Source organism: Camelus bactrianus, chromosome 9 (genome assembly GCF_048773025.1).
Source record: "Camelus bactrianus isolate YW-2024 breed Bactrian camel chromosome 9, ASM4877302v1, whole genome shotgun sequence".
NCBI lineage: Eukaryota > Metazoa > Chordata > Mammalia > Artiodactyla > Camelidae > Camelus > Camelus bactrianus.
In genome coordinates this window covers 25,262,241-25,281,048 of record NC_133547.1, presented here as the reverse complement: position 1 = coordinate 25,281,048, position 18,808 = coordinate 25,262,241, and the positions used below count along the sequence as shown (strand labels likewise).

Sequence of the window (18,808 nt, the reverse complement as noted above, 5' to 3'; positions counted from 1 at the left end):
AAGTTTATCTTTTCTAACACATTATATACGTTTTTAGGCCAAAATGAACAATAATAATGAGAGCAAGCAAAATACTGAAATGACTGCACTTCAGAGACCCAGAAAACAATGATGAAGAATATATATCACAGGCTTTTTGCTGGTCACTTTTGAGGAGCCAGTAAAATACATGGGATCACTAAAGTCTCCGGTTTTTTTCTTGCCAATAACTTCTGGTACTGTTTACAAGTTTTCAACTGGTCTTTGGCTGGCTTGTTTCAAAGGTTTTAAGCACTTTAGTTTTCCTTGACATCTTTATATCAGGTTGAAACAGCATCTACAAAATGTCATCAACAAATGGCAAAGAATGAATAGAATAAATGTGGCTGGATATTTAATTTAAATGGAAATGTAAATGACTGATTAGAAGATAAAGAGGTCAAATTTTAAATATCCTAAAAAAAAACCCTTAGATTATAATGATTAATAAATGCTCTTGAAAGTCACACATGAATAATTATACAAATGGAATATGTATAGTGTGTTCTTGAACGAAGGGCCAATTCCCTGTGTAAAACAAATATCTCTTAGTTCACCTGTAAATTTTATGTGTTTTGAGTTAAAATTTCAAAAAGTCTGATTGCAGGCGTTTGGCGGTGCCACTGAGTAGACCGGACTCAGCTCGCTCGCTCCTTGCTCCGCTTCCTCTGCCACCATGTCTGACAAACCCGATATGGCTGAGATTGAGAAAGTTGATAAGTTGAAATTGAAGAAGACAGAAACGCAAGAGAAAAATCCACTGCCTTCCAAAGAGACGATTGAACAGGAGAAGCAAGCACGCGAGTCGTGATGAGACGTGCACCGCCAGTGTACACTGTACATTCCACAAGCATTGCCTTCTTATTTTACTTCTTTTAGCCGTTCAACTTTGTAAAATGCAAAGAGGTTGGATCAAGTTGAAATGACTGTGCTGCCCCTTTTCTCATCAAAAATGGTGAACTACTGACAACGAAGGCCACGCCTGCCTCTCCCATCTGCCTGTCTGGCAGGCAGGGAAGGAAAAGAACTTGCACGTTGGTGAAGGAGGAAGCTGGGTGGGTCAACAGTGAAATCTAGAGTGAAATGTAAGGTGATCCAAGAGGCCCTGCAGGCCGTAAAACGCAGTTTAATCAGACTGCCATTTTTTTGTTGTTCAAATGATTTTAATTATTGGAATGCACAATTTTTAATATGCAAGTACAAAGTTTTAAAACCTGGAAAAAAAAGGCTGATTGCAAATTTGAAGTGGAGCTAATCAAAAAAAATTAAAGAGCCAAGACAATCTGAAGAGGTGCAATGAAATTTATAGAACTACAGCAATTAGGACGTGTCACTGAGGCAGAAACATAAAAACATAGCAAAAGAAAATGCTACATAGTCTAAAAATAGAACCAACAACATACCTGATTAAGTGTATATGAAAAGTATTATTTACAATCAGTGAGAAAATATAAACAGTACAGTAAGTGTTGTCAGCCAGCTGGAGAGTCATAGAATAAAGGGTGACTAGATCTCTGATAAACCTTGCACAAATAAATTCCACTTTGACTTTAGATCTAACATTAAAAAAAATGCCATAAAAACAATAAAAGTAAGATAGTTATTATGTTAACTTGGAACATTGAATTTATTTTTAAGTGACATACAACTCAAAGGCATAAAAATACTGACAAAACTACATAAAAATAAATGTAAATTTGTTGCGGTATCAGAGCATAAAGAAATTCAGGAAACAAAAAGATAACCTCAATTTATATCACAGAAGAGAGCTAATTTATACCAGTTATGTATCATAAAGAAACGCCTTCTTAGTGCAGTGGGCAGCACGTCAGTCTCATCATCGTATGTATCATAAAGAGCCTCAAGTCAATAGAAATGGGTTGAGTAGACAGCTTATAGAAAACTGAAATACCCAAGTCACTCAAAGTAAGAGGAATGAAACTAAAACTATGAGATACAGTGTTTCCCTTCACAAGCCATCAAACTGTGTTCTCAGTGTTTTTGAAAACATGTACTTTTATGGGAGTACAAATGGTACAATATCTACTGAAAATCATGTCTAATACTTACTAAATGCCTATGTTAACTTTGGCCCAACAGGTTCTATTTTAGGACACACACACACTCACAGAAATGATGTCCACTGCAGCACTGGTTATAATGTTAACGATTGAAAACTACTTACATGGCCATCTGTATGGGATTGCCAACATGACTTTTAGCATACTCATACAATGGAATGTTATGTATCCAGCAGATTGGGAGACAGCGTTTCATTTGTAACGATGCAGAACAATTTACTAGAGCTTCTCGGCCTTTTGGCTAAGATCAAGTGTAGAACAATTTACTAGATACGTTGTGATGTGTGAAAAGTAGGATGTTGACCAATAGGAATAGTGCGCTATTTCTGCAAAAAGAGATGCAATTCGTATATACATATATGTATACACTTAGACAATCTCTGGAGTGATGCATGGGCAACTAGAAAATTGGTTGCTTCTAGAGGAAGCTAGGTTTCTGAGATCAGGAATGAGAGGAATACTACTTTATTTTGTATAAACCTTTGTATCTTTTGAAATTTTTAGGAACTATGTCATACTTGTTCAGCAGTGTAAGAGAAGCAACAAGGATGATGATAACTTTGATGGTGATGATGGTGATGGTGATGGTGATGGTAGGGAACTTTGTATTCCCAGAAAATCAGCCAGCTCAAAGAGGAGGTTGTTGGAGTGGTCCAGATACCTGAAAAAAAAAATTTATATCCTAATCTTATTTGTACTATGGAGCTCATTTCTACCGCCTTACAGTCACTAACAAAGTATAAAGTATCATACTTTATGATACTGAAATCATATAAAAATCATACTTTATGACTGAAATGCCTGCTTGTGTGTCTTCTGCTTTCCAACCACAAATTAGAGTTTTAAGGAGTTATATGTGCCATCTGTCTGCAGTGCTTCTCAGTGTTTTTGGAATTCCCTGTCACTTGACTAATGTTTGCATTGTACGTTATTTATCTAAGGAACTATTTCCTATTGCAAAATCTTGATATGTTATCTCTTTATTCTAGGTATGTGTACACAATATTCAGCCTTCACTTCATCAAACATCCTGTGTTATAGATCCTTACCTTTATTTTACCTAACTAGTTTCTCCTTGAAATCTTGGATTTCCTGACTCCCCTAAACTGGGTGGGGTGGTCCTCTTTTGTGCTCCCATTGAACCTACCATGTGATTCTGAAAATTAAAATGGTCAATGTACTCCTGTCTCCCTGATGACACCTTCTACCAGGGACTGGTTTATCTCTATCATTGTAACCTCAGCTCTAATTTTCCCATCCAGCTCTTAATGTGTAACAGAGGAATATTCCTTGAAAGAATAAATAATCTTTGACCCTAAAGTTGCCCACTTTTATATATGCTCATTATGACAGATACTTCAAGGAACTCTAAAAACAAAGGGTATATTTTTAAGATCCTAATAGAAAGGAGGCAGGATTAATGAAGACTGCAATTTCTAGAAAATGGGACTGCAAGGACATGAAGGCTAATTGAGGCTTGCTAAAAAGTTGTTCCTAAGGAAAGGGTGGACTCACCATGTTTTTAGTTTGAGTTTCTTATGACAAATATTTATGAATGATGTCACTCATTTTTGACTCACAGTTCATTTGTGAGGGTTAAATATGAAAGAAAGTATCTTAGTCATGCAAATCTCTCAAGTCCATCCTTGTCCTTCACTTAGATGAGGGTACTTTTCCTGAGATAAAAATCGTACTTTTCATCCAAGGCTCAATTTCTCACTGAAATAATGTCTAAGGAATCATTGTCTGAGCATTAGGGCAGCTTTCCTCCCTTCTCTTGTCAATAGAGTCACGAGGTCTCCATTCTGGTCCTTGAGAATATCATGAGGTTGGGACTCAGCAACCCACTCGATGTCCCCAACCAAAAGCCATTGAGATAAGAGCTCAGGCATCCATGTCTCCCCAACTGGTGATACCCAAAGGTCTGCAGTCTCAGTAGGTGTCCTTGGCAATATCTCAGCTGCATCACCTTGTAGAAGGGATCAGGGTTCAGGCAAAACTCTTCTTCTCCAAGAAGTCACCGTGACCTGCATTGTCCTCACCCTCACGTCTAGTCCTTGAGGCATAATCTTTCAGGGGATTCAGCTGTTTTAATCAGAAAATACCAAAAGGGTTAGAAAACCAGCAACCCACGTTTACTTAAGGCTCTTTGGGTAAAACAGGAACTAATTCTGCTTAAGAGAAAGATTTATGAAAGATAATGAAGAGGTCAAGAGTTGGATAGGTCATGACAGAAAAGATAATAATGTGATTCCATAAAACTTCAGCTTTGATGAATTTGCTGAAGTTTATTTTCTCCTAATACATTTTTTGCTGGCTATTGCTAGATGCTTAGAATAAGTGCCCAGTACATAGGAGAAAATTTCTAAGTAATTGTTAAATACATGAAGGAGTAAAATCATTTCTTTAATCTCTTCCCCTCGAATTGAAGATGTGAGAGTTACACATCTACCTTTGCAGGTGATTTTTAGAGTTATGGAAATACGTTTTTTTTTTCTTTTTGTTATTCCTTCCACTCTATTAATCTGTCAGTAGCCTGCTGCTTAGATGCTAACTTTTCACTTGAAAGAATAGACTATAGAATTCCTAACTGAAAGTATTTATTTACAAAAGAATTACCTCAGCTCTGGTCAGGTGTCTGGAGGGGCTGGGTCAAGGAGCTGACCATTTGGGCATAGAAAGCATGTGCCTAATACACTTTGACTATCCATTTTACAAATACCTAACCAGTTGTGAGAGGGACTGGTAAGTTAACAGTATATGGCTTTGTATAAAATGATCAATGCTAATGATGGAACTATTCAAAGTTCACATGTTTCTCACAACCATTTTTGTTTATCTTGTTTCGCACTTGTAGCTCAGGGGCCCGTTTTTAATAATTGTCCATATGGCAATGCCATGAGACATGACTGAGATTTGTTCTGACCTCTAGGGTGACAAGAAGAATGACACCCAGATATTTGTACTGGCACTGCTACTAAGTAGCACCTTTGTATACAATACCATGAACAAAATTGACCAGAGGGATATCGACCTCTTGCAGTATCCTTTTGTGGTTCAGGACGGCACCAAAGCCAGAGAGAACGCCTCTGTTCACCGTCTGTGTTCATGAGTCCTTGTGAATCAAACATAAAATGAAAACACTACAAACGTTAAAAACACAGGATAAAGACTCTTTATGTTTGCTGATGAAATGAGGAATTGGTACAACTCAAAGGGCATATAAAAGTACAGGCAGGCGCGGAGCTAGGTGCGGCTTAGACGCAGCCCTATTTGCAACAGTTTTCCTTGATTGCATCTCAGCTATGTGACGGAGCTGTCAGGTCTGCTCAGAACAGTATCCTCACCTGATCTTGATGGGATAGAAGATGCAGCTGACTTTGTGAGCATCTGTCCAGACTTAGTGTGGACTCTGAGAGATTTCTACCTTGACCTGGAAGCACATGGGCAACTTATCACAGCAGACGAGTACCTGGAAAATTCACTGAGGCCAAAGCAAGGTAACAGCGACTTCAGTTTTGGAAAGAAAGAGAAAAGGTTCTCTCTTTTTTTTTGGAGTCAATTATAAATGGGATTTTTAAAAAAATTTCTTTCTTGCGGGGAGGGTGTAGCTCAAGTGGTAGAGCATATGGTTAGCATGCACGAGGTCATGAGTTCAAACCCCACCCAGTATCTCTTCTAAAAAGAAATAAATGAATAAGGCAAATTATCTTTCCCTCAAAAAACTTTTTTTGAAAAAAATTTCTGTTGTTTCATTACTAATGTACGGAAAGGCAACTGATTTTTGTGTATTGACTTTATACCTTGTAGCTTTACTGAAATGATTCATTAGTTCTAATAGTTTTTTGATGGTTTGATGTGGAAAACTAGAAATCAGAAATCGCCCTGTTTGGACTCCATCCAGGTCATCCACAGCACCCAAGACACAGCGGCTCCTAACCTTCCCACAGTGCCTCTAAGTTACATGTGGACTCCTGCAAGGGCGACGAGCATCAGCCCTTTGGGTGAACTGGATCTGGTTAAGGGTTGGCCTCTGTAAGGATATCTGATGTCTTCTCTGCTTTTTTGGTGTGGTGTTCACATGGTTGTTTTGGAAAGTAATTTACTTTATAGTAATTTCAAACCTATAAAAAACTTAAAATAAGTACTCACGTTTGCCACCTCACATAGAATACTCCAGTGGGTTTTACCTAAAACTGAGATGCTCCCCCAGGGAACCAGCACATAAACCCCAAATGAAGAAATTGTATGGTTCACCTTGTAATCCCATCCACAGGCCCACTTCAGCCTCACCATTGCCCCAATTTATGGAAATCCTTTTTTTCATTCTGATTCAGTTTTCTTTTTCTGAAACTATTACTGAGAGTCCCCCTCTTTTTCAAAATCACAATGGATCAAAGCACACGAGATGAGCACCACCTGGGTGGCCTCCTCCGTGCGGCCTCTTTCTCAGAATGTTTTCAATGTTCATCCACGTTGCAACATGTATCATTAATATTCATTCACATTTTTCATTGTGATTAAAAATACAGAACATAACGTTTACCATTTAAACATACGCTTCTATGGTATTAACTAGATTCACATTGTACATCCATCTCCAGAACTTACTCATTTTCCCCAAGTGAAACTCTGTGTCCAGTGAACACTAACTCCCCTCAGCCCCTGGCAGGGACACTCTTTCTATCGCCGCATTTGGCTTCTCTGGATGCCTTGTGTAAGGGGAATCCTATAATATTTGTCCTTCTGTGTCTGGCTTATTTCACTTAGCATAGTGACTTCAAGATTTATCCATGTAGTAGCATGTGTCATAATTCCTTAGTTGTCAAGGCTGTGTAGTGTCCCATTGTGTGTACACCACATGTAGTTTATCCATTCATCCGCTGGTGAACAGTTGAGTTGTTACCACCTTTTACTCTTGTGATTAACGATGCTATGAATATGGATGTACCCATTTCTCTTCCATTTCCTGCGTTAAAATAATTTGAATATATACTGTGAAGTGCAATTGCTGGGTCACATGTTAACCCCATGTGTAAGTTTTTGAGGAAATCCCATATGGTTCTCTGCTGTGGCTGCACCATTTTATTCCTTTATATGGCAAAACAATATGGCAGTTTATGGACATACCCTATTTGTTTAGCCTTTGATGGACATTTCAATTGTTCTACCTTTTGGGCCATTGTGAATAGTGCTGCTATGAATATTTGTGGACAATTTTTTTGGTTTGTTTGAACACCTGTGTTTAATGTTTTGGGGTCTATATCTAGGAGTGAAGTTGTTGAGCCATGAGGTAACTGTATTTTTGATCTTTTAGAGGGAATGACAAACTATATACATGGGCTGTACCATTTTCCAATTCTACAAGTAATGTTTAAGGGTCTCAATTTCTCTACATTTTTGCCAATACTTGCTGTTTTTAGTTTTTTTGATCGTGGGGCTTCTATCATGTTTGAAAGGCTATGGCATTATGGTATTAATTTGCATTTCCATCATAATTAATGTTTAACATCTTTTCATGTGCTTCTTGACTAACGGTCTTGTCTGGAGAAGGGCCTACTTAAGACCTTCTACCGTGCTGAACATTGGGTTGTTTTGTCTGTTTATGAATTGTAAAAGTTCTTGATATATTCTTGATAAAGTTTTTTTTCAAGTATATAATGTGCAAATATTTCCTTTGATTCTGTGTGTTGTCTTTTCACTTTCTGGATAGCATCTTTGATGTACAAAAGTTTCTTTAGAAGAAAGTCAGTTTATCTTTTTTCTTTCCTTGGTTGTCTTTTGCTATCAGATCTAAGAAAATCGCTAAATCCAAGGTCATGATGATTTACCCCCATTGTTTCTTTGAGAGTTTATACAGCTTCCTTCCCTATCTGTGAGGTATTGGCTCCAGGACACCCTGTGGATACTGAAATCTGTGGGTGCTCAAGTCCATTGTATAAAATGGTGTACTATTTGCAAATAATCTAAGCACATCTTCCTGTATACTTTACATCACCTCTAGGTCACTAACAATACCTAACACAATGTAAATGATATGCAAATCATTGTGAAGAAAATGTAATGTTATTTAAATAGTTTATGGTGTGCAGCAAATTCACATTTTCCTTTATGTAACTTTCTCAAATTATTATTATTATTTTCTATCTGAAGTTGGCTGTGTCTGCAAATATGGAATCAGTTGATGAGGGCTGATTGTAACTTTACCTCTCTTTAAATTTAAGCTGTTTATCTATCTTGAGTTAATTTTGTATGCAATGTGAAGCAAGGATACAATTTCATTTCTCTTGAAAATTAACATTAAAATTTGAGACTGTTTAACTTTGGAAGAAACTACCAAACTGTCTTCCAAAGTTGGCTGTACCTGTATTCCACTAGAATCTTGACTATATTTTTGTACGATTATGTACTGTCTGTATACCTTCTTTAGCCAGGTGTCTGTTTCTATCTTTACCCATTTTTACTGGGGTTGTTTGTTCTAGATTTTATTGGTATAATTTGAGAACAAATCCATTATCAGATTAGCATCTTGCAAATGCTTTCTCCCAGTTTGTGGTTTGTCTTCTGGCTTTCTGAACAAGACCTTTCACAGAGTAGAAGTACATATAACTTAATAAAGTCCACATTATTTAGTTTTTGTATTATTTTGTAGATAGGCATTTGGTGTTGTGTGTTAAAATGCATCACAAGACCCAAAATCTTACAGATTTTCTCCCATTTCCTTTTAAAATATTTATAATTTTGTCATTAAAATTTGTCTATGGGCAATTTGGAGTGAATTTTGCTATCAGTTGTTAAGTTTGTGTCTATGTTCTCTTCATTCTATGTATTTTATAATTAATTGTTCCTTAACCATTTTTTGAGATGGGATGGTGAGATGTTTGGGTCTGTTTCAGTTTGGATTTCCAAAGGTACTACATAGAGCAGAACTGTGCTCAGGATGAGGTCTCTGGGCTTTGTAAGCTCAGCGTTCCCCAAACTTCTCTGATGGCCCACAGGGGGGCGCCAAACCAACCTCTCTGACCCACAGGGCACAGGCGCTTTCTGCCCAGGGACTTGGCCCCTTGCGCGGCTGGCAGGGGCTCTGTCTCCTCAGGACTGTCAGGGTTTTGGCTTCTAGACAGTGGGGCTGTGTCCATGCTGTCATCGCCTGAGTTTTCTCAGGAATCACCAGCCAGGATGCTCCATAAAATAGGGGAAAAAGAGGACAAAGTGGGGAGAAGCTTCCTGTGTGGAGCTGACTGCTGAGGGGAGCTCTGTCTCCAGAGGACCCTCAGAAAGAGCTTGACGTAGAAACTGGGGTTTTAGTTTTGTGTGCAATGTAGATGGTGACCAGTGGTGTTGCTTGGTGCACGGTGTCCGGTTTTCCCGGCACTGTTTATTGAGGGGACTGTCCCTCCCTTTGTGGGTCCTTGGCCCCATTTTCGTGAATTAACTGACCACAGCCATGTGAGTTTATTTCTGGGCTCTTTATGCTGTTACTCTCGTCCATGTGTCTGTGTTTGTACCAGTTCCTCACTGCTGTGGTCACTACAGCTCCGTGATACAGTTTGATGCTAGGGAGGGAGATGCCTCCAGTTGTGTCCTTCTTTCTCAGAATCTCTTTGGCTGTTCAGGGTCCTTAGTTGTTCTATATTAATGGTAGGGCTGTTATTTCTATTTCAATGAAACATATCATTGAATATTATATTGATGTTGCAGTGAATTTGTTGATAGTTTTGGGTAGAATCAATATCTTAGTAATAGTAATTCTTCCAATCCATGAGTACAGAATATTTTTCTGTTTATTTGTGTCTTCTTCAATTTCTTTTCCAATGGCTTACATTTTCTGAGTATAGGTCTTTCACATCTTTGGTAAAAATTTGTTCCTAGATATTTTGTTCTTTTTGATGCAATTATAAATATGATTGTTCCCTTAAATTTTCTTCTGATGTTTCAGTATTATTGTATAGAAATGCAACTGCTTTTTGTATATTGATTTCATATTCAACTTTACTGAATTTATTTAACAGCTGTTTGAAAAGTGTGGAAAATTGTAGTTTTAAAATCTCACTGTTTCTCCTGCATCCCAGGGCATGTACAGGACCCAATACCTGGTGTCTACTCCTATACTTCTCCCACAGTGCCTCTTAATAGCAAGTGGACTCCTACAAGGGTGATGAGCATCACAACTCTGGCTGACCTTGGTCTGGGTGAGTCTTGGCTTCTGTAACAAGTTTTGACGTCTATCTTATCCACTTTTCTGGCATGATATTGATATAGTTGTTTTGAAAAGTAGTTGACTTTCCAGTAATTTCTATAATGGTAAAAATTACTTACAGTTGCCACTTTATATAAAATACTGTAGGGTGTTTGACCCCAAACAGGGGTAGTCTCCTGAGGAACCATCATGTAACCCACAAAAGAGGAAGTCTTATGGCTTCCACATTATTATTTAATCCACAGGCCCGCTTCAACTTTCACCAGTTGGTCTAACTGCATGTTTTCTTTTTCTGGAATTGTTACTGAGATCGTCTCTCATTTTGACAACATTGATAAAGCACACATGAGGACCATATGATCTGGGAGAACTTTTCTTTATGGCTTTTTCACTAAGGATCTTTTCATTGTGTATTAATATAGTAAATGGTATCAGTACTACATTCCTACATTCTTTATTTTCATTGTGATTAAAAGTGCATAATATGGCATTTATAATTTAAATCATTTTAACTACAAATTTTTGTGCTATTACCCACATTTACATAATTGTAGAAACAAGTTCAACAACAAGTGTACCTCCTTTATGCATGAGAGATACCCAGGAAATTGAGTAATTCCCCGAAATGGCCCAAGAGATCACCTGAAATACCATCTTCATCTAAAAGCAAAAGAAAGGAAGGATGTGTTTGTTGTACAGATTTAAATCTTAGCCTTCTCTATTGATTAGAGTTTTCAAAGACTTAGTCATCCTTCTATTCCTGATACAGAAGGGGCAACAACCTTTCAAATGGAGATTTCCCTTATAAATGTGAATTTGCCTCACCTAAAGACAATTTTGACTTGGGTTTGATAGACTCTCACGTGTCTTCCTCCCCTTCCCCTTCCCCTCCTTCTCCTCCTTCCCCTTCCCCTTCCTCCTCTTCCTCCTCCTCCTCCTCTTCTTCCCCTTCCCCTTCTTCTTCTTCCCCTTCTTCCCCTTCTTCCCCTTCTTCCTCTTCTTCTTCTTCTTCTTCCTCTTCTTCTTCTTCTTCTTCTTCTTCTTCTTCTTCTTCTTCTTCTTCTTCTTCTTCTTCTTCTTCTTCTTCTTCTTCTTCTTCTTCTTCTTCTTCTTCTTCTTCTTCTTCTTCTTCTTCTTCTTCTTCTTCTTCTTCTTCTTCTTCTTCTTCTTCTTCTTCTTCTTCTTCTTCTTCTTCTTCTTCTTCTTCTTCTTCTTCTTCTTCTTCTTCTTCTTCTTCTTCTTCTTCTTCTTCTTCTTCTTCTTCTTCTTCTTCTTCTTCTTCTACAAATCTGCCCATTGTAACCCTTTGGCTAAAGAGGTGTATCTTGGGTAGTCATTTGCCCTCCTTCACATGGGTGTACACCAATTTGCTTGTGTATTCATGTAAGAAAGGACATCCTCACATGTTAAAGGTTTTAGCCATTATCAATAGAATTATTGTTCATAATTGCATGCTAGTTTTTGTTTGGACACTTTTTCAAAGCAATTGTCTAAATACTAGAGGCTTAATGTTGGGTCCTCAGGTGAGCCTTGATTAGCTTAGGAAAAAACTGCCCAAAATCTTTTCAAAGTAGCCATACATGCATTACACCTGTGGTGAGGGAGAGTTCCTGTTTTTCTTCATCCTCCATTAATCACAAGTAATGTCATTTTTTTGGAGTTTAGTGGTTCTAATATGTGTGCAGTGCCATTTCATCATTATTTTAATTTCTAATTCCCTAATGATATATGATTTTGAGAATAATTTATATGTTTATTTACTATCTGTATATTTTCTTTGGCAAGGCGTTTGTTAAGATCTTTACCTATTTTTACTGGGGTTATTTGTTGTACAGTTCTTGGTGTAATTTGAGCCCAAATTCTTAATCCGGGTATGTGTTTTGTAGTTATTTTTCTCAGTTATGTGGCTTGTCTTTAGGTTTTCTGAATAAGGTCTTATACAGAGTTTAAATTTTTAATTTTTTAAACTGCATGATATAAATTTTACTTCTTTGTGGACAGACTTGGGGATTTTTGTAACAGTTCATCACCTAAACAAGGTTATGTAGATTTTGTTACATGTTTTCTTTTAGAATATTTATAGATGTGCATTTTATAATTGTCTATGGACAATTTAGAGTAAATATTGGTGTAAGTAGTAAAGTTTCTGTCTACATTCATTTGATTGCATATGGTTTCCAATTAGTTGTAGTTTAACTACTTTTGGGGAAGTCATGGGATATTTGGTTCCACTTCAGTTTGAATTTCCAGGTTTAGTGGATTCTGCAGGCTGGCCCAATGGGAGCATGGCCTGGCCTGAACAGAACGGTTGAGGCCTGCATTCTCCAGCTGGCCAGCAGGTGGCGCCATGCCCACTCTCTGACACTCGTGCACGTGTCTCACTGCGGGGCTTGGCTCCTGTGGGAACTTGGCTCCTTGCTGGGGCTGGTGGAGGCTGGGTCTCCTCAGGACCCTCCGTGGTTTCAGCTTCGGGACAACACTCGAGGGACCAAGTCCACACAGACAGGAGCCAGATGTCTTCAGGAACCACCAGGAGACATCACCATGGGAATAAAAGGTGAGGAAAAAGTGGGCAGAATCTTCCTGTGTGTGGTTACAACTAAGGGTTTCCATTTCAGAGGATCCAGCAGAGGAGTGGCTTGTTGTGGAAAACTTTGGAATTTACTTCATTTACTGTTTAGTGCTGACAGAGTCTAGTGTCATTTTTGGGGGCATGGTGTCCCATGTTCTTGGCATCGCCTATTGAGGGTGTGAAGGAAAAGCCCAGATGGGCTAATGAGCTAAGTCACAAATCTAAGTGTGATAAGTGTCGGTTTACTGATGTAAGTTCTGCCGGGCTAACTCATAAATCTGAAGTTTAGTGTCAGTTTACTGGACTAACAAGCTAACTCGTAAATCCAAGCTCAACAAGTGTCAGTAACGTGATCTGTTCCAAATTGATAAGCTCCAGTGTACTGATCCCTTGCTTTTTGTTGTTTGAACCTTATTGGCTAATAGCCCCATACTTGTAATTAACCTATAAAACCTCATGCGCATGTCTTGGAGGTGCTCAGAGCTTCGGAGCAGAAGCCCCTCTGAGCCCGCCGGCGTAATACATCTGAGTACTCCAACCCTCCGAGTGGTGCTTGTTTCTTGGCTGGCCTGTCATTTCTGTAACAAGGGGACTGAACTTTTCCCAATTTGTGTTCTTGGCTCTTTTCCCATGAATTAACTGACAACAAAATGGGTTTATTTCTGTGCTCCCTATTCTGTTCCTCCAGTCCATGTGCCTGTTTCTCTGCCAATACCTTACTGTATCTCTACTGGTGACTGCGGCTTCCTAATGTCGTGTGAAGCCAGGGAGGGAGACGCCTCCAACTGTGTTCTCTCTTCTCAAGGTTGCTCAGGCTATTCCAGGTTCTGTGTTGTTACATACAAGCGGTAGGGTTTCTTGTTTTATGTATATGTGGAAAAAAAATGCCACTTGAATTTGGTAGAGTTTGCAATTAATGTATACACTGTTTTGGCTTCATGAATGTTACAGTAATGTTCTTCTAATGCATGAGCACAACTTTTATTTTGTGTGTATCCTCTCCAATTTCTTTGTTAGTGTTTTATAATTTTCTGTGTGCAGGCCTTTCACATTCTTGAAATGAATGTGGAAGGAATAATTGTATTTCTAGGTTTTTTTTTTCTTTTTGGTGCAATTTTTAAATGGGATTGCTTTATCAATTTCTCTTTCTGAAACTTCTTTATTAGTGTATAGAAAGTCAATTGATTTTTGTGTATTGATATTGTATCCTGCAGCTTTACTAAAGTTACTTATTACTTAAAAATTTTTGGCATTTTAATGTGGAAAATTATAATTCAAAATTGCCACTGTTTTTAATTACATCCAGATCATTCACAACATCTAAGACACAGTGGCTCATAATAATAACTTATGGTGCCTCTTAATTATATGTGGATTCCCACAAGGGCAATAAGCTTAGCCATTTTGGATAAATTGGAACTGGAGAAGGCTTGGGCTCTATAGTGAAGTTTGATGTTTTCTCTGCTTTTCTGTAATGATTTTGACATGGTTGATTCAAAAAATTATTAACTTTCCAATAATTTTAAACATACAGAAAATGTGCAGTAACAGTGTAGTGTGCTCAGTCTGTAAGCTCAGGTTTCTCTCATAATTGATGTAGCACATATGCTGCTTCTCATTACAATCTCTAGTGTGTTTTTTACCTCAAGTAGAGACACTCTCAGCAAGTCAGCACATAACACCCAAATGAGGAATTGTTATGGTTTTCACTTCATAATCCAGTCCACAGGCCCAGATGAAGTGTCATCATCTGCTCCAACTGTATGGCACTGTCTTTTCCATTCTGATGCAGTTTTCTTTTCCTGGAACTGTTCTTGAGATTTCCCCTTATTTTCACAACCTTGATCTATTTGAAACACAGAAGATGGGTATGATCTTGGTGGCCTTTTCTGTGTGGCTTCTTTTAGGATGTTTTCAGTGTTCATCCTTGTAGTAACAATATCAATACTTCATGGTTTTCACTGTAATTAAATCTACTCCATATGTTTACCATTTAAACTGCTTTAAGTATATAGGTTTATGACATTTATGTCATAGAGTTTTAGGATATTGACAACATTTACATTGTTGTAGAAATATTCTCAGCATTAATCTTGACTACTTTTTCAGTTTCCCCAAATGAAACTGTATCCATTAGACACTATCTCTCCTCCACCCCTGGCAAGTACATTCTACTTTGTGTCATTGACTTATATGGATACCTCATATAAATAGAATCATGGAATGGTTGTCCTTTTTTGTTCTGGTTAGTTTCACTTAGCATAAAGACTTCAGGTTCATTCACATTGTAGCATGTGTCAGAATTACCTTAATTTTAAAGGTTAAATCCTATTTTATTGTATATATACTACATTTTGTTTGTGTCATCATCCATCCATTGTCATCTGGGTTGCTTATGTCTTTTGGCCAGTGTGAATAGTGCTGGTATGAACATGGGTGTGGAAATGTGTTTTCAGGCCCTGCTTTCAAGTCTTTTGGTTTCATACAGAAATGACAGATCATGCATTAATTCTACGCTTAAGTTTTTGAGGAACCGCCATAATGTTTTCCCTAGTGGCTGCACCATTTTACTTTATTTCTTTAAATGGCAGAATAAGATGGGAGTTTATGGATCCACCTTATTTTGCATATTAATTCATCCACTGATGGATATTTGAATAGTTTCTACCTTTGGGCTATTTCAAATAATGCTATGAATATTTCTGTACGATTTTTTTTTTGTTTGAACATCTATTTTAAATTTTTTTGCCATAGGTGTATATATATGAGGAAAGTGGCTGAAACAAATGATAGTTGTATTTTTATCTTTTTGAGGAAATGCTAAGCCATTGTGCATGCAGTCTGCACCAGTTTACATTCAGTGAGCAATGTGTGAGGGTCCATTTTCTCTACACTGTTGCCAGTATTTTCCTTTGTTCTTGTGGACACTGCATTGTGGTTTTAATTTGTATTTATATCATTACATGAGAGAACTGTACCTAAGACAGTTTCATTAGAAACCCAAACCTGAAGATACTGCTCAGTAGCTGGAGCTGTTGTATAACCAAAAATCGTTAAAATTCACACGAAATTAAAAAAAAAAAAACTATTAAGCCCACAAATGAGCCACCAAAATTCATTACAATACCACAAGGAGTTCTAACAGTCGCAATTAACCCAAGCTTGTCCTAAATTTGTGAAGGCTTTGAAGAAAACTCTTCAAAAGTAATGAGAACACAGTACTTAAATACAATGTATGTCATCATTATTCTTACATGGAATATAACCATGATCATGGCAGTGAAAAATTGTCATGGTATTTCTACTATAAGAACATGAATGACCAACATTAGAAAATCTCACACATTAATCAAAATAGTGAACGACATATTTATTGATCTACCAGACCCACTAAATACCTCATTATGATGAAATTTCTATTTCCTAATTGGTGTTTGTTTAATCTTACAAATCTTAGTGGTGTTATTCCTAGTAGCACATTATATGTCATATGATAGAATAAGTGTAACCTAAAACTGCTGGGATGTAAACTGTGGGCACATTAGCTGATACTTACCTGGAAACAGAGGTTCTTTATCTGCTTGTTTATCCATGTATGTCGAGGCCTGTATTATGGATCCCATGTCCTAGAAATGTGAAATATTGCAAACATTCTAATACTAAAAATAATAGCCACAGCACTTACAGGTTACATTTTACTATGAGACAAAATGTCCTTCTGAGAAGCGACAGTCACTGCAAGTCTCTTTTCAGCAGTTCCTTACGTTGACAACACCCAAGCGAAATGAATCTGAGAGTTCGCAGTTGATAAAGCCACCCTTAATTCTCTGTCTTCTACTATAGCCTCCCGTTTATGACTGCAGCTTTAGCAGTTGTTCCCCTGTTAGCTCCTCATGAAACAGGCTATCTTACTAATACTCATAGTAGTGTCACTTGACATTCTGTGGGACCCAGATTTTTATGGTGATCGATCATCCACTAAATAAGCATTCAGGCCCATACACAAAAAGTGTTGTTTTATATTCTTACTGTAATGATAAACCCTATGTTTACTATCATTCTACAGACCTTTATCTCAGGAACCATGATTTTAGTAACAAGCTCACACTGTGTTATTAGCACCATTCTAATAAAAAATGCATAATGTACAGAAGTATGCAGCAAATATTTTCTAACACAATCCACCACATCAATACTATTTATGATGGATATTATTATCAATCTAATATTCTCCAGTCAATTAACAAGTACAAAATTTTTTAATCCAACAGCATCTATCATTTTAACGATAGCCCTAGTCATAAAACTGGACTTTCCATATTTCATTTCTGAGTGACTGAAGTTACACAAGGCATCCCCCATACAGCAGGGCCAATTCTATGAACATGACAAATGGGCACCCCTGTGTGTTACAGCAAATCTCACCACCCATCCCCTCAACACACTATTCATTATAGTTATATTAGGAATTATCATTGGAAGTTGAGGCAGACTAACCAAAGTTAACTACCAAAAGTTATACCCTGCTCATCAGTTGCCCATGTAGATGAGTAACAGCTATTATAATGTGTAATCCAACCATAATAACCCTAAGTGTACTAATGCGTATCATCATAGTACTGTCATCTTACTATTTATGCCCTGCTCATGGACCACAATACTATCATTATCATACTCATGAAATAGAGCACTTCCAACCAAAATCCTTATCCTCTTCATTATATTTTATTTGATCTTCCACTAGTATCAGGGTTTTTACTCCAGTGAGTAATAGAGATATAACAAAAAACCGTAATATCACTCTACCAACACTAATAGTCCTCACAGCACTACTCAACGTATATTTGTACAGCTGGCTAAAATCTACATTGCTAATTAGATTGTTATCAATAAATAAAAATAAAATGAGAATTCAAACATAGAAAATAACCTTCCTATTATTACTAATCCCAATATTGACACTGTTACTACCGTTCACACCCATTCTATCAGTGCTGGAGTAGGAAGTTAGGTTAGTATAGACCAAGAGCTTTCAAATGTTCAAGGAAGTAAAATGTACTTAAAATAAAGAATAAGATTCCACATATAAGTGATATCATATGATATTTGTCTTTCTCTGACTTCACTTAGTATCAAAATGTCTAGGTCCATTCATGTTGACATAAATAGCATTATTTCAATTTTTATGGCTGAGTAGTATTCCATTGGATATACACATCATAACTTCTTTATCCAGTCCTCTGTTGATGAACACTTAGGTTGCTTTCATGTTTTGGATATTGTAAATAGTGATGTTATGAATTTTGGGGTGTGTATATCCTTTGGAATTAAAGTATTTTCTGGATACGTGCATAAGAATTGGATTGCTGGATCAAATGGTAAGTCTATTCAGAGTTATTAAGGAATGTCCATATTGCTTTCCATAGTGACTGCACCAGGTTACATTCCCACCAACAGTGTGGGAGGGTTCCCTTTCTTCACACCCTCTCCTGCATTTATTACCTGTAGACTTTTTGATGATGGCAATTCTGACTTGTGTGAAGTGATACCTCATTGTAGTTTTGATTTACATTCGTCTGATCATTAGCGATATAGAGCATCTTTTCAGGTGACTGTTGGCCACCTGTAAGTCTTCATTGGAGAAATATCTGTTTAGGTCATCTGCCCATGTTTTGCTTGGATTTTGCTGTTGTTGTTATTGAGTTGTATAAGCTGCTTCCATATTCTTGATGTTAAGGCCTTGTCAGTTGCATTCTTTGCCAGTATTTTCTCCCAGCTGATAGATTTTAAAGTTTCATTTATGGTTTCCTTTGTTGTGTAAAACATTGTAAGTTTAATTAGGTCCCATTTGTTTATTTTGGATTTTGTTTCTATGTGACCCAGGAAAACATTTCTACATTGTATGTCAGAGAATGTTTTACCTGTATTTTATTCCAG

General features: G+C 37.3%; 1 protein-coding gene across 14 annotated transcripts in view; it reads left to right on the top strand.

Annotated features, from left to right (window-relative positions):
- Positions 1 to 18,808, top strand: part of LOC105065286 (guanylate-binding protein 5) — a 58,823-nt gene that overhangs the window by 20,760 nt on the left and 19,255 nt on the right. For 7 of the 14 annotated variants that reach the window (XR_012509063.1, XR_012509061.1, XR_012509062.1 and 4 more), the window contains 4 exons: positions 5,032 to 5,141; positions 5,403 to 5,599; positions 10,172 to 10,291; positions 12,766 to 12,856. Coding sequence is in view for 7 of the 14 variants with exons in the window: in XM_010950362.3 (XP_010948664.1) it covers positions 5,032 to 5,141; positions 5,403 to 5,599; positions 10,172 to 10,291; positions 12,766 to 12,856 (518 nt within the window). In the remaining 7 variants the exon portion in view is untranslated. Of the gene's footprint in view, positions 1 to 37; positions 1,631 to 5,031; positions 5,142 to 5,402; positions 5,600 to 6,003; positions 6,135 to 10,171; positions 10,298 to 12,549; positions 12,857 to 18,808 lie in introns of those variants that run through there. The other 7 variants (XR_012509064.1, XR_006723062.2, XR_012509065.1 and 4 more) reach the window with 5 other exon arrangements.